We start from the raw sequence: 26,719 nt of genomic DNA on the forward strand, positions 1-26,719 counted from the left end.
TGTTTATTAGATTATAAGTTGAAGAAGAAATTTAGAGTTTTTTCCCCTACTTTGAGGGGAGGCTGATGAAAAAATTCAAAGTTTTCAGGAAGGACGAGGGTGACATGACGTGGAGTGGCGAGGGGTTGTTGAGAGTAAATTTTGTTTCACAATAATATAATAAATGATATACATGAGTATGCTGACTTATGCTGACATTGTACAAACAAATTGCTTATACATGTTGACATATACCGACTTATGCTAACTATGTGCATAAGCTTTAAATGTTTTATATATATACCAAATCATATGTTTTGTACATTTTTATATGCATGCTCTGCGCGCCAACTCAAATTTTTTAAAATGAACAATGTAAAAGTTAGCGTAAAAGGGGACGGAAATTGTTTATTCAGAACTTTTTCTTATTTTCTGTACAGTGACGAAGATTTCCACATGAGAGCTCGTTCTTTAGTAATCAATAATGTTGTAAATGAATGGCAAAATTATTACGTAATTATGGTAGGAAACGGTTATTATTAAAATGTAAAAAGTAGTGATAAATATATTAATATAATGTCAAACAATGGGACTTATAGTACAAGTATTGAAATTAAACGCTTCTCAGATCCATTACATGTTCACGTTATAGTTAATTTCTCGAACAATGATATTCAAACACATGAAAATTCAAATAGTAATCTTAAACTAAAAATTTATCTTAAAGGAAAAATATAATATAAAATATCGCAATTGGTTGATTAAACAATGTATCTTCAAAAAATCATAAAAGATTTTTTTTCAAACTTGTATTAAATAAAGTAACTGGTTCGACATCGTTCAAAAACATTAAAGCACATAAAGGAATTACTTATAAAACTTTTAAAGATACTGAAATTGCAATGGGTTTAATAGACAAAGATGAAAAAATCGATGATATTTTCAAGGAAACAATTGCTGTTACGTTTCTATATCAAGTAAGACAATTTTTTACTTGGTTTTTAATTTCAGAAAAAGTTTAAGGTGATAAAATACGAAATAAATACAAAGAATTTTTTACGAAAGGTTTGTCTTATAATAAAGTTAATTTAACTCTTTTACATATTAACCAAATTTTAGAATCAGAAGATGAATCATGTGGATGCTTTAATTTATCTAAACCAAAATCAATGCAAAGTAAAAAAAAAGATAAAGATGATGAAGTACATTCAGTAAAGAAATGTTTAACTCGATGTATGAAAGTTTGAATAATGACCAGAAAAATATATTTCATATTATTTGCGAACAAAAAAAAATATTTTCTTCATAGATGATCCTGGAGGGTCGGAAAAAACTATTTGAATAAAACGTCAATTAATTTTTTTATTTCTCAAAATAAAAAAATCCTGTCAATGGCATGGACTGGCATAGCATTCATTTTGCTTCTAAAGGGGATGACCAGTCATAGAACTTTCAGACTTTTTTTAGATCTTAATAATATAAAGAGTGCATTTTTAGAATTTGAGTCAGAATTGAAAATAGTAGACAGAACGTTAAGAGATTTATGTAATGCTGAAAAATATTTTGGAAGTAAATTAATTATTTAAGGAGGTGATTTTCGTCAGATTCTTCCATTAATAAGAAACGGCAATAGAAAAATTATACTAGAACAAACTATTAAATCTTCATTTTTATGGAACTCATTCTAAATTTTAAAATTTGAAGTCAATATTCGTTCTAAAAATAAAGGATTTTTAAAATTATTGTTAGAAATTGGGAAAGGGGAAATAAAAACTTTTAATACTCCTAAAAATTGGATCTCAAATAATGAATGTTCTCAAATATTTTCTAATATCTACAATTTTTCGATGAATAGTGTTATACTTACATCGCATAACGAGAACTTCTTTTATTTGAATAATAAATTTCTTAAAAAATTAACTGGAGAAATTAAAACTTACTATAGTATTGATAACGCAATTTATAATGGGCTTGATAAATCCGACGATAATATTTATTTAAATTTTCCGGTGCAAATGTTGAACAATATTTGTGAAGGATTACCACCTCATGAACTAAATCTAAAAATTGGTACAATAGTGATGTTACTGAAAAATTAAAGTATATCAGATGGATTCTGTAATGGAACTTGTTTACGAATCACAAAGTTATTACAGTATATTTTAGAAGGAGAAATAAAAACTGGAGAAAAAATTAGAAATAGAGTATTCATTCCAAGAATAACTTTAGACACAGCAAACTCCCCAACATTACTGTTTATTTTGTATTGTAAACAATTTCCAATCGTTTTGGCTTTTGCTATGAAATAAACAAATTCCAAGGTAAAAATTTTGATACTGTGGTTTTGTATTTAAAAAAGCCATTATTTTCTCATAGTCAATTATATGTAACTTTATCAAGATGCAAAGATAAAAATAATTTATTTTACTAGAAAGGCAAAAAAATACAGAAATAGAAAATATTGTTTGGAAAGAGATTTTAACATAATTTATTGACTTTACTGGATGATTTTTATAGATTAATTGGCAATATTTATGGTAATAAATTGAAAGTCACTTATGAATGTTTCATCATTTAACAAGTATACATGACATGATGTATGAAAAATGGTGCGGAGGGGCTGGTGTGGTCTGTGGGGGGGGGGCTGTGGGGGATCTAAGGAAAAAGTTAGAAAATGTCAAATTAGCACTGAAAACGATTTAATTTCAGCTCATTTGTGGGGGGGCTGTAGGGGATCTGGTGGGGGGCTATGGAGGGTCTGTGGGAGGGGGGTTATGTGGAATGCCCCACACAAATAACTATATAATATAGGGTATATATATATATATATATATATCCCTTAAAAGCACGTAGAGTCTGGATAAGCCACTTTTTACGTATGTTTTCAAGTAGGGCTTTGCCCTACTGTATGCTCCGTGTGCTTGACCTCAAATTTTTTAATATTAGTTAAATCCTTTTTTTATTCAGATTTTGTTCGAAAATTTAAAAAGGCAATAAGAAAACCAATAACAAAAATTTTTGTCAAATAGTTTAAGAGTCAAAACAGAAGTAAAGGTAATTTAATACATACTTTTTTTTAAACTTACTAGATAGTTTTCTACCTAGTTCCTAGTCTCAGAAAATATACAAAGATAAATTTAATATTGTTTCATAAATTTAAAAGGTAAATTGCAATAGTTATTTCATACTGTTTACTTTTATTAAAAAAATCATATTGTATAATTATACTCCAATTTTTTTGTACTCATCTTGTAAACTTTTATTAGTTATATTTAATTTAAAAAAAGTCTCCGATTTATTTTATAAAAAATTATACTTATATTAAAAAACTCAACGAGAACAAATTTTTTTCTCAACTTCATTTAATTGTTCGATAAAAAACAGCTTAAAGCCAGCTTATATATAACATACTTAATGGTTTGCGAAATATTGACGAGTTTTTCTGTGTTACAAAATATTTAGCTGATTTAAGTATTGCAATAATTATAATGAAGATTCAAAATGATTTTTAAAAACTTGACTATTTTTGTCGATCTCATTAATATGTCAATCTCAAATTTCATTTGGGAAAATTTTTTACACGCTCATCTATTAATTAAATCACATCACTTAATTTGCAAAAATGTTTATTTTATTAGTTAATTGTTTTTAGTTTATAAACACCTTCTGGCATGTCAAGAAACTTGACAAAATTTTAGAACTAATCGTATTACTTAAAAAATCTTTTATTTTGTTTTTTAAAGTTTTGTCGAATCAAATATAGTTATCAAAATTTTTTTTTTATTATAAAATTATTTTTGAAGAGTAACAGTTTTTTTATAAAGCAACAAACTTTATTTTTTTTTGTTAACATTATTACTTTTAAGATCTTTGATTTCGTTGAATACTTTGTAACAAGTAGCATTATAAATATTGTAAATGTTTACCAAGACACTTAAAATTGATAAAGTTTTTACTATTTAAATTTACACTGTCGTCCGTACCACTATATTCAGATATTACTTCTATGTTCATGATTGTTTTTTTGATTGATATCTATAACATATCAAACTCGCCTTATCTTTTACTTAAGATTAAATAATTTTTTTTTAATAAGATGTAACTTTTTTTTCTTGACCTCCTAGGTCAATTTTACTAATATATAAAACAAAGTCGCTAAAACCGTTGTAATCGCTAACTGCGAAAACTACTGCTCTGATTTTGCTGAAATTTTGCATACTGATTCTTGATAATTCCGAGATAATTTTCGCACATTTTTTTTCTCAAAAAAGTTAATAACAACAGCAATGAATAAGCTTAAAGTTTTGCTAAAATAAGCTAGCTTTGCGCTTTAGATCAGTAGGATCCGCTAGGGGTGTCGATGTTAAATTGAAGCCACCCGCAATCAATGATAGTGAAGAGTGGTTACAACATAACCAATTGAGTTGTCGACTATTGTAGTCGTTCATCGGCAGTACACCAAAAACAGAGTTGTTAGTCATGCAGCTGGGCATCCTGGTTACCGATGACACTCTTCTTTTATGCACAAGCGAAATAAATTGGTTTTTACCCCGGATTGCCAAGATAATTGAGTGCCACGGAAAAATAGGCATTTGATACGTATATGTCTCCGGCGGATAGACAGACGATGTGTCCAGCCAGAGCACATTCTACTCTTACACTTCAGAGTTTTGAGGCCGTTTAACCATCCGTCCTGGGGTCTCAAGATATTTTTTATTTCAAATGCAAGCTAGGGAAGACAGCCCTGAAGAGTATGGGCAGCCACAACGGCCTTTTTCTTAATGGTCATTCCAACGGCATATCTACAGAGTATGAATTCTCTAGGCCCACTTCTTCGACTAACAATGAGCGGTTGGTTATCCGGGGAAAGACCTCAAGACGAGATACTCTTTGGTCAGTGGCGTATCTTTATCCAGTACGGTCTTCGTACATAGAGTCTTTAAGGATAAGAATCAAGCTACCTGCAGCTGGCTCTCCATTATCAAGAATAATAATAAGGAAAAACTGGAAATCTTATCACTGGCCCTTTTTAGGGCCATTATAAGTATTTACGTTTTCTACTAAACCATCAATCTCATGGGTTCTGTTAAGGGCCCCTACGTTTATGCTACCTTGCCAATAAATATAATTTTACTACCATTTTCGGAAACGATTCGTCGACTAAGGAACTGCTTGAAGCTGGTCACTTCTAAACCAAGTCAATCATTCATTGGCAGACGTCACGAGCGGAGTTGTTTGTCGCAAGGCTGGGAACCCCGGTGACCGACGATCCAGTATTACCTTCTCGACTATAAGCATTCAAGCAGGAATTACTTATTCTCTCCAAGGTCTGCGCTGGGAGAACCTAACAGCTATGAAGGAAAAATAAACTCGAGTCAATGGAACAGTCTCTAACGAGCAAGCATCATGAACTAATCTCTCCACCTTAGATCACCAAAACAACTGAGTTTGCAAAATACAAAGGTGTTTTAGACACCAACGTCCTTAACGTTGTACCAGAAGACGTTAAAACAGAGCTCTATAACTAGCTCCAAAGCTTTCAACTTTGTAGTTTTTGTTCCGATCACTGTGGTTCTACAATAACAGGCCAGAGAAGATCACTCTCAGGTATAGAGGCAATCACGTTTGCTGGACATTTTAGTCAAGAACGAGTTCAGCTCACCAGTCGTTTTTAGGGATGTCGGACGCTGAACTACCTTGACAACAAATACATCAGGATGTAACTAAGTTGACAAAAAACAGCTCTTGGGGCTCGAGGAAGTCTTAACAATGCCAAAAGTCGCAAGAGGGCTAATTGGAAGGAAATTTTTTAATTTATCTAAAGAATACAATCTTAGGTGTCAAGACAATGATGCTGAACATTCATCGAGATTAAAGTAGCATCAAAATTAGTTTATAAGGAATTCATTAAGTAAGGAATTAGCTTTTGATTATAACCCTTATTGTAATTTCTTGAATCTTTAAAATTTTTTAATAGGTAGAAGATGTATTTGTATTTTTGTGGCGATAAATATGTAGAGATTTAGCTTCAGTACTTTGCGGCTGTGGTAGTAAACTTTTGGAATAAGGGAGGAAAATTGTTTTTAGTTAAATATTTTTTGGTAGTTTTAAATCATTCCAGCTTTAAAAAATAGTCCTGTTTATAAATAATACGAGAAAAAATGCAAACTAAGGGCCCCTTAGGGTCAGCGATTATTTTATAGCATAAGGAACGCAGGGTACTTTTCGGTACAATTATATATTTTTTATATTTTTTTACAGTTTATTATTTGACTAAATGAACTGTATGGACTTTGAACAAATATGTTTTTAATCAGAAGATTTAAGTTCTGATAAGCGTCGGAAATAGATGTAAAATTTTTAACTGAAAACGTTTCACATTATATATCAACACACTAGGGTGTTTTATTTTGTAAGTCTCGGGCGAAGCCAGGGGGGGGGGACCGCGCATAATTGAACAGAAAAATGTATAAAACTTATAAGTTATGGTTTTTTTTTTTTATGAAACAGGCTTGGTTTACTTAACATTTCTACTGAAATAATCATTTTTTTCACTGAGCTCCTGGAATTACCTCTAAATTTGTCTTTGAAATAAAATATAAAGATTCTTACTATTATTTGGCCATAGTTTTTTGACGATATTCGTATTGTTCACGTGGAACCACTGGTCTTGTTGACGTAACAGATTTGTATAATGACCATTTAATGTATTTCTGTGATGAAACACTACTTTCAAAACCTTATACTTATTATCATTTATATTCACTATATATGTCGACATGCTATTTATTTTGTAGTTAGTTGATCGGCTTTAATGACAGCTAATTATAATAACAAATTAATAGTAGATGCAGATGAATATACTGTAAAATTTTGTATATCTCAGACAACATTTCGGGTCATGCAGAACTAAAGTTCAAGGCCCTTATCAGGTTTAATCCGTATAATTACAATACAATATTTAAAAACAAAAAATTTTTTCACAAAAACAATAGCACTAGAAATACTGTTTTTTCACAATTGATCACACAACAGGTAACGTTCACACTGCCTAAGAAATTTAATCAAGGACAACAAATAAAACGTGTTTTACTCGCGCTCTTTTAGTATGTAGTATTAGTGCGTGAGTGTGCTCTACAACGAGTAACACATACAAAGTTAGACGAAACGCTGTGTCCTTTGCCCAAAACACTGAAGTTACAATTTGGAGTTATTGTCGATAAACGATTGTTTAAGTTGTTCGTGCCAAACGTTCTATTTACGTAATCTTAATTAATATGTGTTTAAAGAATTTTTAAAAATAGTCTCTTCAACTTATTCCCATTAATACCTAAATAACTATGCTCAGAAATGCTTCACATGTACGTTAATTATGATAAAGTAAATAAAATGTTTGGAATAAACAACTTAAGAAAATGTTATGAATGTTTTATTGAAAATTACTCTAAATTACAGCAAAAAACTTAACGTCTCAATGGAAATGCCTAAATTTAGAAGCTACCTTTTTTTAAATTACTTCTTTTCACACTCTAGCTAGAAATAACGGTATGGCACGCAGGATGTCGTAGAGATACTCTCGATAAAAAAAAAACCCCATTATAAAAATTGATCTACGGTGGTCTAAAACTTCTTTATGACCATTTTTTGAAAGGACCTTTTTAAGTTTTTTAAGTTTTTCAAAATGTATAACATCGATCTTGCTAAAATTTTGTACGGGTATTGAGGCTTTTAAAACACATATTCTTTTAAAGTTTTAAATCTTTACATGCAACAAAACAAAAGTTATGGAATTTTGAAAAAATGGCACAAACGGTGGCTTTTTGCAATTTACTAAAAAACTTTTTGAGCGATTAAAGTTACAACAAAATCATTAGATTCGTACTTTTACAACGCATTTTTAATGTTTGAACACCTTATTTTTCAAATGCAAAGTTTTTCCGTAAATCGCAAAAAAGTGGCTTTAAACATTTTTACCATTTTTTAAAACCATCTTGTTCTATGGGAATTTGCGTTTGAACTCTATTTGCGTTTGAACTCTATTTGCATTATAAATATCTAACAAAAAAAAATTTTAAAAGAGGAGTTCAAAATTTTACGTTTCTTAGGTCACAAATCAGCTAATTTTACCCGACTATGTACTAGTCAATTACATTGTCGTGTAAGGTGATATAAATCTGAAAACTTTTAAAAGTAATAAGAATATTTTTTTGCTAAGGGCACAACATGATTATGGTTTTAAAAAAGGCTGATAACCTCTTCTCAAATTTTCAGCTTCGACGATGCCCAGAAGCGAAATACGGATTTTTTAATTTGCTTACAGCATGGCATCTTAAAGTTACTAAGATAATCAATATTTTAACGCATTTTGGAAAACAAAAAAATGTATATCGAGGACTTGAATTGTGTTTATGTTGTGGGACCATAATATGACAAGTTCAATATTTTTTTTTGGAAAATACTCTGACAAATGCATGCAATCAAATTTGGGCATTTCAATTTAAGCGTTAAGTATTTTGCAGAGGTCAAGGATGTTACAGCAAGTTTTTTTGACTTTTTTTTGTAGAACGATCCATATATGATATTATATACGGCTTGATGACAAAAATACAGTGCAAAATAAGTGGTGATTCAGAAAGTTAGAAGATCTTATCTGCGCTGTCTGAGACCACGGATTTACAGCTGCACATAGCCTCATAACATAGTCAAATACACCTAAGGAATTTGAAAAATGATTTACTATCTTTTTAGGAAGATTTTTTGTCTATCATCTCTTAGATAACAACTACTGGTGAATCTCCATAACATTAAAAACTCAATATACAAGTAAGTCATTCGTATATGTGTGTATATAAATACGTTTTTCATGCGAGCGTTTCCAAGCATATACTTGTAAAGAGTGTTTTGAAGGAAGGATTTTGATTCTTTACATCGTATACCAAGATTATTTAGACCATTTTATTTTTTGTATTCCTTAATTAATAATGAAAATATATGACAATAGTTTGAATTGAGTCTTCACGAAAAAAAAGTACAGAACATTTGCATTAATGCAAGATAATGGTGACTATATCGTAGATTACTACCAAATTCTGTAAAAAGTATTTAAAGTTAACTATAGTCCAGGTGCGTGACAAGTTCTGTCCTTATTTTGCATGCTGAATCTTATAAAAAAACAAGAGTTTAAGTGGCTGTCATAGGCGAATTGCTTTCCACAGCGTACAAAACACAATGTCAAAGTGACTTGCAGTGTCAGCCCTCCCCTACAAACTTATGCACCCAACGGATAGGTGTGTACTACGTCTTAAATTGTGAGAATGCAATTTACGAATTAAAAGATATATATTTACAGTGTATGATATTTTATATTATCAAAACTGGTCTAAGAATGCAGTTCTTATCGCAATCCTTTATATACCTTATAGTCCTGCTCTTATAGTCCCGTAAACTATAGCAGTAAGAAAATTCAGGTTATCGCTGGGAATAATGACAGTAGTTTCAGTGAGCATAAATGCACTATTTTGCAAACAAGTTAATAAGGAATTTAAAAGTTTCTTACCAGCTTAAAGTATCTAGATATAAAACCACGATAAGACTTGGAAGCTGCTAATACATTTTCTGAAAACCATCCACAACCTAACTAATCATCGTATAAGCGAGGTTAGGCCATCTGCATGTAAATACTCATCTGCCCTATTGTATAAAACAATACTAGATATAGCAATTTTTTTATAATGTTATAACTTGTAAAGTGGTGTTGATGTTTATTAAAAAATGGCAATATTGCTTTTTGATAGATTAATCTTACCAAACAGTTTCTACACTAGTTTTGGATTCAGATGCGTATGTATCTACAGAAGACCAAATTTGCCTAAACGATGATTTATAAGGTTGTGAATGGTTTTAAGAAATTGTATTGGCAGCTTTTGAAACCTATTAAAAATTCTTGTCTTCATAACACAAATTAGATAAGCACTAGTTTGTCAATTCTTCAAAAATTCTTCGTCAACTTTTCTGGAAAATAGTACTCTTTACTAACTGAAGTGACTGTCATTACTCACAGCGATAACCTGAATTTTCTTACTGTAATATTTAACAGGACTTTAAGGCCAAAGATTTAATAGGAACAGTGATCTTAAATCAGTTTTGATTATAAAAAGTACCATACACTGTACATGGACACCTTATAACTTACAAGCTACTTTTTCGCAATTCGGAGAAGTAGTAGGCTCCTATAATTAACCACAAATAAACTAATAACAATCTGACATAGAATAATCTTTATCTTGCATGTATACGAATATTTTGCTCTTTTTGCACTTATAAACTAAAAACGAACTATTCCCACATATTTTTTTCATTAAATAAGCAATGAAAAAAATCGCAATTTTATAAATAACTTCTAGATACGTGTAAAAATTAAAACTGCTTTTTTTTAAACACACTTTACAAGTAAATGTTTAGAGAAGCTTGCATAAAAAAAACTTATATACATACATTTTTTATACATACATTTAAGTGCTATACTTCTGGCTTCTAATAAGGGTACTCTGGGCACTGAGAACTTGGGAGATAGAAAAGAAGAGGAATAGGGTGCCACCCTTAACTGTAAGTAGAGAGGGGGCAAACAGTCTATTTTGCTGTAAGAAGGTCACTCATCCCGTTTACGAGGAGCATTTTGTAGTTCATCTTGTAGATTGTAAAAAAATATTGGAGACGTATTTTTTTTTATACAAACATGAGTTGACAAGAAAGAGCACGTCAAACTACAAGAGTGGGGGTAAAATGTATTATAGGGTCACAAAAATTGTGTATCCTCATGACGTCATAAGCTCCCACTCGTGAACTTCGACTTTCTCTACCTTTGCCAAATCATGTTTATATGAATAAAGAAAAAATACGTGTCCAATATTTTTTCATTATCCACAAGACGGACCAAACAGAATTTTTCATGCAAGGTCCAAGTAGCCTGTGTTGACTTTTGCGTTTCCTCACATCTGGTTGTGGCCTTCTGCGTGCTTTTCGGGCCCTCTTCTCATATTGGGATCCCGCTATATATATATACAGTGACGTGGAAAGCCAACGTCACTGTAACAACATGCGTTTAGTGATAGCAGATAAGAGGAGTGGTGGAACAGTGCGAATCCTACCCGATCCAAGGCCCCTGTACCTATACTCACGAGCGGCACGGCCAACACTTGACTGTGCGTAGATGTTGGTATAGGTGCATACCAACACATGCAGGTAGCGAGAATATCGAGGCAGCGCAAATAGGCGGGCCGACAGGAGAGACACTCTCGCTCTTGTCTGCTTGCTGTTGGGACGCACGTTAAGAGATTAACCGTGTAAAAGACGATACGTCGGTCGTGTGTGTGAGTGCTCGTTAACTTTGCTTTGTACCGGGCGATAACAGGAGACGCAGCAAGGGCTACCTGTTGACGACCTGTCAGGCTGCCATTTTCCTTACAGGCCACCGCTATCAAGGATTGCCGACGCCTGCCAATCGGATCTCCCGGTGGCCGTATCTAAAGCTGCAGCGTACGTCTCTACAGTAGTGAGAACGGTAGGCCTATTTTCTTTTATCCTGTTCCTACCGCGAAAGCACTGTGCCGAGCAGCAACTGTCGAACCTGCACCCATAGGGTTAAAATTATGTAAATAAGGCCAGGTCGGATAGCTGAGCAGTACAATTCTTGGTGTAGTTGATGCAGTGGATGGTGTTGAATAAATGCAATACTTATACATGAAAACATAGGTGTCTTCCACTGATTTATACGCAATTGCTAACTATCCGTCTCATCCCTTCAGTATTATAAAAGAAAACAATAACATGCCGTGTCTTGCTGCTAACGATAAGGTAAGCAAGGTGTGACGTGTAACAATATATATACATGTGTAAACATGATTTTTTCATTATAGAAGCTTTATTTAGCTTTTACGCTTTTATAACTAAAATACATATAAACATAATCATGTGGTGCAGACGACACAGTTTTCTGCATATATATTGTATATTTACCCATAATAAAATATATAATAACAAATGCATATGTAGTGGTATTTACAGTTGAGCTACCTGTGCTAAAAGAAATAAAAGAAAAGGCTATGTGAGCAATTTCGTGTACTAAACATCCTATTTTTTATATTTCAAGAATTTTGTCGTCAATTTTTCTGCTAAAAATCGTTAAAAATAGTACGAACTATCATTGCATTAAAATAATTTTAATAAAATATACTATTTATAATTTATTTCACATTGATTGAAAATTCAAAGTACAAACTTAAAAGTCTACAATGTACGCGGGCGCCGTGGCAGACTTTTTACACTCGCCTACGTGATATAATTGCGCTTCTTGGTTAAAACAATCTAAAAATAAATGTAAGAAGGGCACTTAAGCCGTTAGAACAAACTTGTGAAAATTAATAATCATGTTTCAAGACAAAGCTAGAAAGACATGAAGAGGTTGGTACAAGAGTTTTTGAATATAGATAAAGATAATGAAGGAAAATATAGCAGACAGTGAAAAATAAGAAAAGACATCTGTTAAGCTGCTGCCATAAAAAAAGATTAAGAACTAGCATATAACAGTGAAAAATGACCTTTGCATCTTATTAAAATGACAAAAAAAATTTCATGTCTAAGTTGTCAATGAAGAAATAAAAAAATTTTTCCTCTCTATCTGAAGTAAAAAAACAGTTATTAAGAAGATTGATTAAAATACGGATAAACAACATGCTAATAAAAATTTATACAGAGAAAACAGATTTACAAGAAAAATCTGAATGACACTGCAGAAAAATGGTGAACGTCTTTATATTCTACTCGGACGAAATTTTATTTGTCCCCAGAGACAGAGACAGAGGGAAGAAAAATACTTCGCACAAATTATTTTGCAGCTCTTTAATGCGCTGATAGTCTACGTCCTAAGATAATCATAAAAAAAAATTGTTAAACATTTAAAAACTTATAAATACAAGTTCTATGGTCATTTGAATTATATCCTTAAACTTTTTTTAGTCTGACTTAATAAAATGTGAAGGAGAAAACCACTTAAAATAAGAGTTATTTAAAAAATTTTTTTACAATGTTTTTTAAATCGATGCATTTTTTTACTAATAAAACAAATATTAAAATTTTTGTTTTTTATTTTTTAAAACTACCTACTTTATTTAAATAACCATGATTTTTTAAAAATATTTTTCTAAATTTTTTGACAGATTTTTTCATACGTGCATCTACTTATAGTTTATAGAGATCTGTCTAAAGATATTTCTAGAAGACCACTTTAGCTAAAGGGTTAAGTAATGTGAGAATGAACATCCTCATCAAAACTGCGTTACTTGAGATCACAAAAGTTATTTGAATTTTTTAGGAATATCTGACAGTACAAGATAAAACTGTAAGAGTTTTTGAGAAAAAAAAAAAAACTAAATTAAAACGTAATGAAATGTTATTCTAATGGACGGCTTTAATTAGTCAAAATTTTTTAGAAATGATTCTTTCTATACTCCGTGGCACATGTCATCAGAGCAAGCACCGAGCTCAAGAGAACTACAAAGCAGGGCTTCCTTGGTTTATCTTTAGTAGAAGGCACACCAGGAACAATGAGGGTTGTTTGTTATAAAGGTGCAGTAATTATAGAAAAATAAAAAAATGCTCGAAGTATGAAAAGATTGTTTTTCTTTGGTGCTTCCCTGACTTTGCACAAAAGTCGTCCATTATATGTATATTACTAAACTTAGACTTTTTTCTAAATGAATTTATTACATTTTAAAATTTGACAAAGTTAGCAACTCTAAAAAATGCTAAACTTTGATTTTTGTAGGTTAGTAGAAAGTTTAAAGAGTAGATTAACAATAAATTAATGAAGTATTTCAAAGTTTTTGTTCACCCGATGTTATATTTTATTATTTCCTAATTACAATGTCACAAAACAACATTGTTTTTTCAGCAAAGAAAGGATACAGAAACATGACTTCCTTGAGCAGTTACTGAATCCCAGTGCAATTCCAGATACTAAACTGCCATTCCCAATTTTCGTACAATTGAGGTCTTATCAGCAGCAAGGTCTTAATTGGTTAAATTTTTTAAATCGGTACCAATTGCATGGTATTTTGTGTGATGATATGGGATTAGGAAAAACTTTGCAAACACTTAGTATCTTGGCTCTAGATCATCATTGGCACAATCAAGCACCAACAAGCCTTGTTGTGTGCCCACCTACTTTAACTGGTCATTGGATTTTTGAAGCAAAAAAATTTTTTAAAACTGAAAATTTGTCAGTTGTACACTACTCTGGCATTCCCCTTGAACGTGAAAAAATGAGGTTGAGGATTGAATCATACAAGTAAGTTTCAGTTATATTATAATGTAGCATAATATGTTTGAGGTTCTACGATTAATACAAATAATATAATAAAGGTACTAGTACAAGAAAAAGACCTTTTAGTTTTTAAACAGTTAAGAAGTTATTAATGCAGTATGAAACTAGTGTTGCGTTGTATAATACGCAAAAACAAATATATAGTTTGAAACCAACAAAAAAGTATGAATAACTTTCTCACCCATACATCGATATACAGTATTGTTTAGATACTTGACCTCATGTATGTATCTAGAACCATTTATACCTGTTGATTTTTAATAGCTGTAGAAATTGTAGTATAATATTTAATAGGTCAATGTATTAAGTTTAATAAGTAAACACATGACGTCCTCCTTGCATAAAAGTATTTTCTTGCAATCTCAGCAATCACAGCAAATGCCCCACCCAAATTAATCACGCAGATGATTGTTTAATTAGCAAGCAAAACTACAAAGTGGCGCAAATTCCTTTAGATTTTAGAAAAATTTACTATATTACTTACCCTCGTTTGTGATCTCTGCTTGAATATAAATGGCTCTGTAATTTTTCTGAGTACTGATAACAAGTGTCGCTTGATTATGTAAACTAAGATTTTGTAGTCTTGTAAAGCAGGTTTTTCCAGCATGCACATATTTCTTAACACGGCGAAAACTTCAGCGCTGCTGCATGCTCTAAATAATACGTAACACCACTTAGCACACATGCGCAAACTACATATATTTATATACTAGCGAAGCACGGCCCCTCTGCTCGCTCTTTGTGCCAACCTTTAGTTTTTGAATATTAATTTAATACTTATTTTTTTTAGTTTGCCTTTCAAAGTTAGGAAAAATACAAAAATCTGCGTAACGTAGCTGATAAATCAAAACAAAAGTAGCGTAAATTTGATAAATACTTCTTCATAAATTCATAAGACTAACTTTTGCTTGGTTTCTAATCTTACAAAATATCTTTTCTGGAACGAAAAAAGCTAGAAACATACTTATTGCCACATTAAAAAACTTCGTTTAAGTCTTTCGAGTATATACAACAAAAAACAAAAAAAAATTTATTTTACTAAACCAATTTACAAAATACTCATCAGATGTTACAACAGCATTTTTAGTGTTGCTTTTTTTATGAGTAATGAGATAGAAAAAAAAATTAATCTATTTATAACATGAAAATTTAAAGACAAACTTGTTACATTAAATATACGTATGATAATCATGTAGCTATTAAATAAAAATTAAATTCAAGTAAAAACAGAACCTAGTTAAAGGTCACATAAAGTTTCTTACTTTTATAATAAAAAAAGACCCTATAGCTAAAAACTATACATATTTATCAGAAAATTCCTTATTATAAGGAAGTTTTTTTAAGAAAAAGTGGAAAAGAAAACTTACGTACAATAAACCATTAACTGTATAATGTGGCCAAACCATTGTTTGTAACTCAGGATTACCAGAACATTTTTATCTGTGTGTGTATCCTATGATTTCAGGTGATTTACAAAAAACGTTTTGATTTGATTTGGAACTTAGGGCAGATGGGGTCAATGAGTCATGAAGAGAAGGCTTAAGTTGGTCCACATGTTTTTTGCTAATTACATTCTTCGCAGTTTTAACTATAAAGTTATTTGGCCGTTTTTTCCAACTCCTGCCTTTTTCCACGGACTAAGTCTAACATTTTTTACTATGAATCAAATCTGTTAAAAAACCTTCAGCCTGTTTGTAACTCGGCTTGTAAAACACGGAATTTAATATACGGTGTCAATATAAAAAAAAGATACCTAGCTAAAGCTTTTTGCTTATTATTGCCTTCTGACACAAATAATTTGAATTTATATTTAAAAGTATTAACGGCGTTTTTCGCTGTACCAGTACTAGTTAGATGGTATGAGGCTACTAAATGATGCGTCATATTCTTGCGTAGAAACTCACAAAATTTTCTTGAAACGAAAGCTGGACCATTGTCCAAAACAACTAAAATGGGTAGGCCCCAAGTTAAATGTTATTCTCGAAACGCTGAAGTAGTAGAAAAAACTGGTATATCATGCATTACTTTAAGATCCACCCACTTTGAGTGTGAATTTCTGATGAGTAAATATATAAAGTTTTGAATTGGACCTTACAAATACACGCATATGTGTTCTTTAGAGGAGTCCAGCCAGTCCTATACATGATATTTGGCAAGGGTAGGTTGCTTCCATGCCGCAAGTGTAGTTCACAATTTTTGTCATGGGAATGGCAACCTAGCAAATTGAGCTCAGATGGAGTAGCTGGTACTTATAATCTCCAGCCAATGAAGTGTGAGAACGGTTTATGTATAAAAGTATACATATATGTGTGGTGTTTATCGTCTGCACTCTGCACCGTCTGTTAAAAACAAGCAACAAACACAAATAATTTTTCACTGCTAGTATGATAAATATTATAAATCGTAAATATGCCCTGCTTATGCTCTGTCACCAACTGCAAGGGATCAAAGAGATTTCAATTCCCTTAAGATAGTGGAAGAAGAGAACAATGGCTCGAGGCTTTGAATGAGTCAAAATCAAAATTCGGAGTTAAAAGTTGTTTTTTTGTTTGTTACAAACACTTCCAGGAAACAGATATATACATAACAGGTTTGTATGAAAAAACATTTGTTAGTAGCATAGCAATCCATGCAATATTACAAGTTAACCGCGTATGTTGCAGGTCTACTTAAAAAGGAAGGTAACGTTCGACTGCTGTTCCTTGCATCGGTTCAAACAAAAAATCTGTAAGTGCAACAAATTTTCAAGTAAATGGTAAGTTTTGATATCTTTGCATAAAACGCATAAAACTATTATTTAATAAATATTGTCAACTGTAGTACAATTATGATTATTAATTTTTGCAGTCATGATTAGTAATATCGAGGAAAAAACTGTAATCCAGGAATAAAGTGTCAAACTATCTCAATCAAATCTGGAATCGAAAGGAAGAAGCCGTAATATAAGAAAGACATTATCAACAAATTAACAACTTCTTTGTTTACAATCGACAGAATAACATTAAATGAAAATACTGTGTAAGTAGATTAGGTTATATATAAAATGACAAAAAACCCATTTCTATAACCGGTTTTTTCATTGATTTAAAAGTACATCTTTCATAGATATAAAATAGCATTTTGCAAGGAAACATATTTTCGATGACATAAATGCATCAGAAATGAGTTTAAAAACCGCCACCTTTACTTTTATTAGCTGAAGTCTAAGTACCAGTTGTGCCATCTGAGCTCAGTTTTTTAGGTCATCATCCCCATAATTCCGATCGTTGCATCGATCCTCAGCCACTAGACTTACGACCAAGTCAAGACTTTCATCTTTACTATACCCATGTACCATTATGTGGTTCCGCAAAAAAAGATTCACGTTACACTTCAAGCACAATTTAGTGGTGTTCCCAAAAAATACAATTGTTCTTTTAAGACAATTCAGACGCTTTGCTTTTAGAAACGTTCAAATACTAACTGACTTTATCTAGCCCACCAACTTTGATAAATTTATAAATCGTTTTGAGCATAGTACTGTCGTTAATAGCTAAAAGCAATCCATCTGCTAAAATAAAATCAATTGATTTTGAAACGAAATTTAAGTGAGAATATTTATCAGAACTTAGGCCACTTAAATCAGGCGCATTCAAACTCAGTCTTAATAGATAGTCCGCATGACTGTTATTTTAGCCTTTAAAGTGCTTGTTTTTATCATCATATCTAAATAGAAGAACTACCTATCTTAAAAGCTTACTAGCAGACAATTGAAAAATGCCGCGTTCATCGCCAAATATAAAAACGAGTGGTTAATGGTTTATTTCAAAAACAAAATCAAAGCCAAGCACATATTGACGAAATTTATTTACGGTGAAGATAATAGCCAGAGCTTTGCGATCTATCTATACATAATTTTTGTCTACTTTTGTCCGTGACTTGAACGCGATCGGACGTTGAGTGCCATCTGGCCAGACATGTGAAAAAACCGTGCTGATACCGGTTGGTAACACGTCTCAACTTTATATGACGCTTATTTACTTTTTGCATTAATAAAGGCATCTTTACAATTTTTTGATAAGACCGAACTAGCATTTTTCTTTAACAGTTCACTAAAGTACCGACTAACATAGTATATTAGCTTATGAACTTGAAATAAAAATTGATTATACCCAGAAAATTTTGAACCTCTTTAACGTTTTTTTGGCCTAGAAATTTTTAAAATTTCCTTAAATTTTTTATCAGTATTGTGTACACCGTTTGCATTTAATTCACAATCTTCACAAGTAATTTTACTTTTATTCAGTTGGCAATTTTTTAACGCTGAAGTTAAACAAACCTTCTGTAACCTAAGTAGTACTTGTCTTATATTGAAAGGTGTAACATCAATCGATTCAAAGTTCAAGAGCGAAATCAACAAGTTAAAAATAGAACTCAATGGAACCATTCGACGCCAAGAAATATAGCTGGGAGCTGTAAATTAAAAAATTGAAGCTTTACTTTTAAGCTTGTTTGACAAACGAAGCTAAGACGGCAGCCATATCCCTGACAGTGTTTGGTAAACAAGGTTCTCCCTTGCTAAGAAATTTGTGAATGCTGACAAAACCTGCTTCATAAGACTGTTAAGTCTTGGTTAACATAATAAAGAGACACTTGCTATCAGTATCTAGCGCAATTACAGAGCCTTTTATGTTCAAGCAGATATCACAAAAGGAGAGTGAGGATATAAATAAATTTTGCTAAAATTTAAAGGAATTGGCACCACATTGTAATATTTTTCCTACTTGAATAATCATCTGCGTGATCAATTTTGGTGGGGCATTTGCTGCAATGTTTGCAAGAAAATACTTTTATGCAAGAAAATACTTGTACGCAAGGAGGATCTCATATTTTATGTGGTAATGAAGATAAACTTTGCCATGGAGGCAGTAACGCGTATTGTTGCAAGCATGTTACTAACGGAATATTTGTTAAATTTAGTTAAGTCAGTACAGCAGTTAAAGAGAGTAAAGAAAATTCACGCGATTTTAAAACAGTATAAGTCTCAAGGGCATGTAAGTACAAGTAACATTAACGCAGAGAAGGGACAGTTATTTGTTTACTTAAATCACGTTGCGTCAAAGATAGTACTTGTTATCAAAGTGGTGATGATGTTTGTTAGAACTTATTCAAAATTTTGAATAAAGATAACAGTAATTTAAAATCATTTTTGCTTAAATGCTTTAGGAGGAGATTTTTGACAGATTTTTCCAGTTTTTAAAAATAGTAATAGAAGCATGATTGTACAAAAAAGTATTGAATCATATCTTTGAACATTGTTTTGTATTCTAAAATATAATACCAATATTTATCCAATAGACAAAAAATTTTAAAGTTTATCATCATTACCTTTTATTTTATACAGAAAACAATTTTCTTTAGTCTCAGCGATTTCCACGACTATAAATAAATTTCAAGGTCATAGTTTTCATAATATTAGATTATATTTTAGAAAACCAGTGTTTTTGCATGGCCAATTATACTCTGCGTTATCAAGATGTAGAAATGAAAATAAAACTTATACCCAAATAAAACAAGACAATATTTTGAAAATAAAAAATTTTGTTTCAATAAAATTCTTGACGTTAACTAATTCAAAGAGGATAAAAAAATTAAATTCTTACACATTTACAAAAGTATAAAAAAGTTTTTAATAGTATCGCCTAGTCTATTTAAATAATTAATGAATCCATAAAATTAATGTAATTATTGTTCAAGCATTGTCTTAGAACATAATAAGGTAAATTTGAGTAATTTATTTTAGTATTTATTTTTGTAAAAAAATTAAACAATACTATATTATTGTACGTATTTGTAATTTTTAAGTATACTTTTTAGTTTTGTTACATACCTGTCATTAAAAAAAATTTCTCTTCAACGACTAATTTATTTTGAAAATCCAATTTGTAACATTAAAATATTTTTTTAGAACATAAATACATATGTATAAAAGTGATATGTACATACATTTCTTAAGTCATGTGAAATTCTTATTGCACATAAGTTTTTTCTTTTTGTTAGCAGTATGGGTGTACTGCTAAGGTATGGTCTTGAGAAATTTAAAGTTTGACACTGTCACTTTTAATACGAACAAGCTCATTTATGCTATTTTGAGTATATGTTATCTTTAGGTTTTACTATCTAAAGTACAATAGTGAGCTAAAATAAAAAGGTAAGATTAAACCAAAGGTCATACAAAGACAGAGAGTGCGTGTAAAACAGACTGATTGACTGCGCGAGAATGAGAAAAACTATAGGTATCAGACGCTGAAGTGCAGCGTCACAGCATCTCGTCTCCTTGCTATTGCGAATGCGCGAAAATTTAGTTACGAGCGCTTAATATACATCTTACACTTCCTCTCGATCGTATCTTAATTAAACAAAACAATATAAAATGAAAAAGTCAAGATATGTTTGATTATTAAGACTGAGTAATCGTATGTAGGAGTAAGTAATCAGCTAAAAATGTGGAATATGTCGGCTTCTTGATCACTCATTGGGTAATTGCCACAAGCTAAAACATACACAGAGAGACACATTAATCGGTATGTTTATTATTATTATCTACCTATTATCAATTTATTAATTTTACTATCTTAAGTTCAAATTTAACTATCATGCAATTTACTATGATTAACATTCGAAATTTCTTTTGTTAGTCTTTCATGCAGTTTAAACGGCAGGGATCTTGTAAAAATATCTGCTAGTTGTTCCTTAACGTAATGAGCTTTGATCTCGATCATGTGTCTGAGTCTTTTGCCACCATCTATCTTAGCACTTGCTTCGGCAGCTTTGTTGTCACACCAAAGGTCCATAGGCAACAGAGTATATGACAGTATTAAGCTCGTTGAGTGTTCCAATCTTATCAACTCCTGACTTGCATCACACATCGCCACGTATTCTGCCTCGCTGGTTAAGATTGCAACGTAGTTCTGTTTTCTCGTCTTCCAAGCAACTGTTTCGCCATACAATCTTATGAGGTATCCACCTCTCGTAATCAACCCCTTACAGTCTGCCAAACTCGCATCTGAATAGGATTTCAGTCTATTTTTCCGGCCTCTGTAGTTTTATCCCAAAGTTCTGGTGTGTTGCAGATATCGAAAGACTCATTTGACCATTCTCCAGTCATCTTCAGTTAGGCAGATTTGGTATCTGCTTAATACATTCACACACTACGAAATATTTGGTCTGACTGTGTTAGCCAGATACAGCATACTTCCAACTACTTCTCTAAAGTGTACATTTTATTCAGTTTTAGTTTTATTCAGTTCTCCAGTATCTTCCGATTCTTCTCTGTCTTTCCTTTGCCAATTCAGGACTTGATTGTTACCATTAGTGTTCTTTGTGTTTTTGAGTCGTTAAATCCAAACCTTTTCAGAACTTTGTCGATGTATGGTGTTTGTGTAAGTGAAATTGTATTATGTTTTCTATCGCTTTTCACCTTGATGCATAGGAAAGTGCCCATTCGCCAAGGTCTGACATCTCAAACTCAGATTGCAGATCAGTCTTAATTTCATTCATTTTACTCACACAATTGCTAGCTATCATTATATCATCCACGTATAAGATCAGGACCAGAAGTTTATCTGCATCTCTGCATGTATAAAGGCAAGGCTTGCTCGTATGTGACTGTAGTCCCAATTTAGATGCAGTTTCACGAAATCGCTCATTCCATCTTTTCAGGGTGATCTTGAGTCCATAAAGGGCTTTTTCCAGTTAAAAAACCTTAGCTTTCTTAAAGCTGTCATCATCAAGCACGCCTTCAGAAATCTCTATGTATATCTCTTCTTTAATAGAATCATTTAGGAAAACTGTCTTGACGTTAAGTTGTTAGGTATCCAGATTATATTTATTGATTATTGATATAACTGATTTTACCAAGAGCTACCCCAGACACGGGAGCGTAGATTTCGTGCAGATTGTACTTGTTCCTATCTTTAAAACCACGAATCACCAACCTCGCTTAAAACTTCGTGTTTTCATCTTTGTCTATTTTTCTCTTCAAAACCCATCTAGAGTCCCTGGTGCTTGGCTTGCCTCCTTCAGCATTTATGGTTGGTCTATCTACAATTTTTCACACTTGTTTTTTCCGCATTAATTCCAGTTCTTTGTCAATTGCTCTGAGCCATTTATCGTGATCCGGAGATGCGATAGCTTTTTTGTAGTTTGCGAGATCTTTGTTTAGTCTAGCAATCAGGGCATGTGTCATTTCATCTTCGACTTCTGCGATAAAACAGTCAACATCGCCCTTCAATTGAAGCAGTTTATCAAACTTATTTGTGTCGATAACTCCTTTAAAACTCATATCATTTAGTTTAGTAGGAATGTAACTATTTCTTGGAATTTTACGTCTCGACTCTCATAGAATTCTCCATCTTCTGGTCTAAAAAAAAAGTAGCTGGTGGTGGTATAACGAACCAGCACGACTCGTATCCTTTGTGGGCCCAATTTTGTTCCAGTGTTCCTTTGTATCTTGATAAATGCGACGTAGCCAAATCTTCTGATTTGGGTTATGTCTATCTTCAGACTGGGCGCAAACTTTTCTAAAGGGGCTATCATATCGTTAGACCGGTGGGGTATCCGATTGTAGGCATACACTGCACTACCCAGGACTAAATCCCACATGTTCTCCCTGAGCACGGAGTCGTACATGTAAGTATTAAAGTCTCGTTAGAATGCGGATTAAATATATCTAGCTTTGTGTTATCTAGGTATATACTCATGCCCCTTTCAACAAAATGGCGAAGCGACAGCAAGTTTCCAGCTAGCGCCTTAGCGCATACAACCCTTTCAAGGGCTATCTTTTTTTGGTTATTTTTACCTGAAACGCACCCTTTGCTTTCCGCTCTCAAGTCCGCGAAGGAATCTTTGTTTGCGCATTTAATCAATCTTTTTTAACAATCATTACAATTTTTGAAGTAGAGTTTAGAATTAGCAAAGTGTTCTGTAGCGCTTGAATTTGCTACGAACTCAACTTTAATGCAACCGTTAACTCGTGCTTTCTCCGTGCGCATAGAGAGTAAAGTTTCGGGGTTAACATCAAACAAACCACTACATGCAATTTTAACCTTTTCCGCCTTGTTTCTTGTTATCGATCTTGGCTTTCTTGTTGTTATGATTTGTATGCTGTTTTTTATACTTCCGTTTATTACTATCTTTGTTATTACTATAATTCTTATTGTTACCACCACCAGTGTTGCATTTACAATTCCAATCGTTACTTTTGTGATGTGAGAAAAGAACAGATTAAATGATTCCAAGTCCTAAATAAGAAGAAAACAATAAATTTCCAACTGAATTTCTGAACAAGATTTTTAAAAACTGAACTCTGCATGAACTTTATTTAAAAATTGGAACAATGGTTATGTTAAAATAAAATAATACAATCAATAAACTTATTGTGAGTTAAAGATAAAAAAATTCAGAGCGCCGTAGCATTCCCTCAAAGGTGGTGTAGAAATGCGTTAACTAATTATATAGATTAAAGAAAGTGGTTAAAATAGTCTAAAAAGGGCTAGAACAAATATTAAAATGTTGATAAGACAGTCTTACCTCATTTAGAGATGCATCTGATGGGTAGCTGCAGGGAGTTACTTAATATAGTAAGAGAAGCTTATTGAGTCATCGGGTGAAAAAATTATATGACAGTGAGGGGGGTAGAGGAGGGCTTAAAAAAATTTAACCCTGTAAATGTAAGGCAAAACTCGATAGAGTTGTACTTCACGAAGAGGGGGGCTCGCGGAGGGTTTAAGTGAACTCTTTAAAATTTAGTTTGGGCTGAGGGGCTGCAGAGGGGGATAGATAGGAGTTAAAGGAGTGCTTAACATTTATTAGATCAGATCTTATATTTCTGCAAAAGTGTAGTTAAGTGTTGAAATGAATGTTAACAACCCTAAGTTTTGTAAATTTGATATTTTAGGTACAAAAAAATTTTTTTTTCAACTTTATCACACTATATCTTCAGGCACTGTTTATTAAAAAAATAACGGTACAAAATTCTTTATTTTGTTATAGCATTGCTGACAAATTAAGTGAAATTATTTAGTGATAAAAGTTTAGTACAATTTTTCACATTTCAGACAATTTTGTACAATTTCTCTGCACAATTTTCTGTACATTTTCTCTGTTCTTTTGCTGGCAAATTCTAAAATATTACTGGTTCTCTTGCTTCTCTTTTGCAATGCATAAACAATTCATATTAATTTTGAAACTCAAATCGCAATATATTACTTTTTCACTTTGCGAATTCAAAAAAAAAAAATTTTTAAATATTACGGTAAAACAAGTTGAGCAGCGGTACTTTGGCGGCACTTTAGTGTACCTCCCAAGTGCTGCCAAAGTACTACTGCTCAAGTTCCACTGAAGTGCCGCTGAAGTACTGCTGCTTAAGTGCTGCCCAAGTACTGCCCCAAGTGCTGCCGAAAACTTGCCCAAATATCGCTGCTTAAGTGCTTTCTAAGTACCGCATTAGTACCGCTCAAGTACCGTCTAAGTGCCACTAAAGTACCGCCAAAGTTCTTCTCAATTACCAACCAAGTTTTGCCGAAGTACGGCTGCTTAAGTGCCACTGTGCTAGTCCCCGTCACTCCACACAACGCCACGCCACTATAGCACACATTTTAAATTTTATTTAATTTTGTTTTCTTTAACCAATCGTTAAAAAAAAAAAAAAGCACTTTTCACGATTCTTAAGCCCACCATCTCCTGGATTCAAACAAAATCTTTGAAAGATACTTTTATATGAGCGGTCCTGATTTAAAAAATTTAATTACTTCTTGTAATGGTACGGTTCGTAACTAATTTTTGATGTCAAAGTTCATTCACTGTTTATTTATTAATTTATTAACGTTTATGATTAAATTACTTAATTAATACAATAGTTTTTGAGTAAAATAATTCTTTTTAAAAACTAAGAAATCATTACATTTTAGCAGGTCAGCTTTTTTATGTATGAATAAATTTTTTATTTTTTATTTGTTTGTTACTTACAATAAACAAATTATTCTTTATATAGTTTTTTTATCTTTTGTAAAATTTTCCTCTGTTAAAAAGAATTCTTCTACATTCTATAAATACAATAAGTGATTTTTATTGTGTTTTATTCTTTCACAGTTTTTCTCTTCACTATTAAGGTGATTTTTCGGATCAAGAACGTTCATCATTAGTGGGTAAAAGTTCAGAGAGGTAAGCGGTGCCCAAATATACGCAGCAACACTGACAATTGGTTTTCTTAAATGAATGTACTTATATACACGATTTTACTCATACTTCACTCCTTCTTTTTTGTATTATTACAAAAACCAGCTGGTAAATTTACTAAAAAATTGAGCTGGTATATCTAAAAGTAGTTTTTTGTACAAAAAAATTAGGGGATTTCTACTGATCATATAAATGAAATTTCACGTAATTTTTCTGTAAGGTTACATGTCAAATTGTGATTTTTTTGTAATAAAACAAATAAAAAAGAGTACAGTTAAACGATCTGCAGTTTTTTCTTTGGGGTTTTATTTATGCTATTTTAAATGTACGTTTAATGTTTGAATTATAGCTGTCAAACTAACCTATGTGTGCTGAACGTCCTAAGGAAAAATTTACGGACATGTAATACTACCGCATCGAAAAAAGTGGTACTACTGGATGATTTTTTCAACCTTGTAGATACAAATATATTTTGGGTATCAAATATGGACTAGGAATAAGTGTGAGCGTATATGGCGAATGTGAGCGTGACGTTAGAGATGTCATAAGCGTGTGTAGTAGAAAGTTCTTTTGAAATCATTGGAAGATTCGATGAAACAACATAGTCTTGTACTGGTTAGCCTAAAAATTATTGATCTTGTTTTGTGCTGTGATTCATTGTTTATAATCTTTTATTCATCCAATATTAAAATATTTATTGATACTGCAGTCAATTAACGTAGGGATACTCGTTCCGACAATAATTGCACCGCCTTCATCACAATATCATTTTATAGGAAGTATATTAATAATCACAATTATTTTGTCTGCCATATAACTTACAGACACATCACTTTATACTTGGAAACTCAAGCAATCACTGTCCACTGGTTCTTTTTTTTTTTTTTTTTTTTTTTCTGCGGTAGTGTAAGAATCCGTGAACTTTTTCCATTAGACCACCAAACCTACAACCCCCTTCTTGCTGCATAGCGTTCGTTCCAACCGTGGCACGTGTTAGCATTACTTCAGGGTAGAGCCACAGAGGAGATTATCATATTTCACAGCATGTGAAAGCAAGTTCACTACTAGTTGCTAGAAGCACCAATCGTCCCAAGTCCTAAAAAGGATTTGGGGTCCCTGAAAAGTGGCACCTGCGTCTAGCCC

At 32.1% G+C, this 26,719-nt stretch overlaps 1 protein-coding gene across 3 annotated transcripts in view; it reads left to right on the plus strand.

Moving 5' to 3' along the window:
- Positions 1–26,719, plus strand: part of Hel89B (histone acetyltransferase 1) — a 779,777-nt gene that overhangs the window by 462,679 nt on the left and 290,379 nt on the right. For 2 of the 3 annotated variants that reach the window (XM_089593764.1, XM_089593765.1), the window contains one exon: positions 13,928–14,323. The exons of the other annotated variant lie outside the window; for it this stretch is intronic. In XM_089593764.1, coding sequence (XP_089449890.1) covers positions 13,928–14,323 — 396 coding nt within the window. The remainder of the gene's footprint in view (positions 1–13,927; positions 14,324–26,719) is intronic. 3 annotated transcript variants of the gene reach the window in all.

Source organism: Copidosoma floridanum, unplaced genomic scaffold (assembly GCF_036245765.1).
Source record: "Copidosoma floridanum isolate Cflo_tuat_1 unplaced genomic scaffold, Cflo_Japanese_pri ptg000020l, whole genome shotgun sequence".
NCBI lineage: Eukaryota > Metazoa > Arthropoda > Insecta > Hymenoptera > Encyrtidae > Copidosoma > Copidosoma floridanum.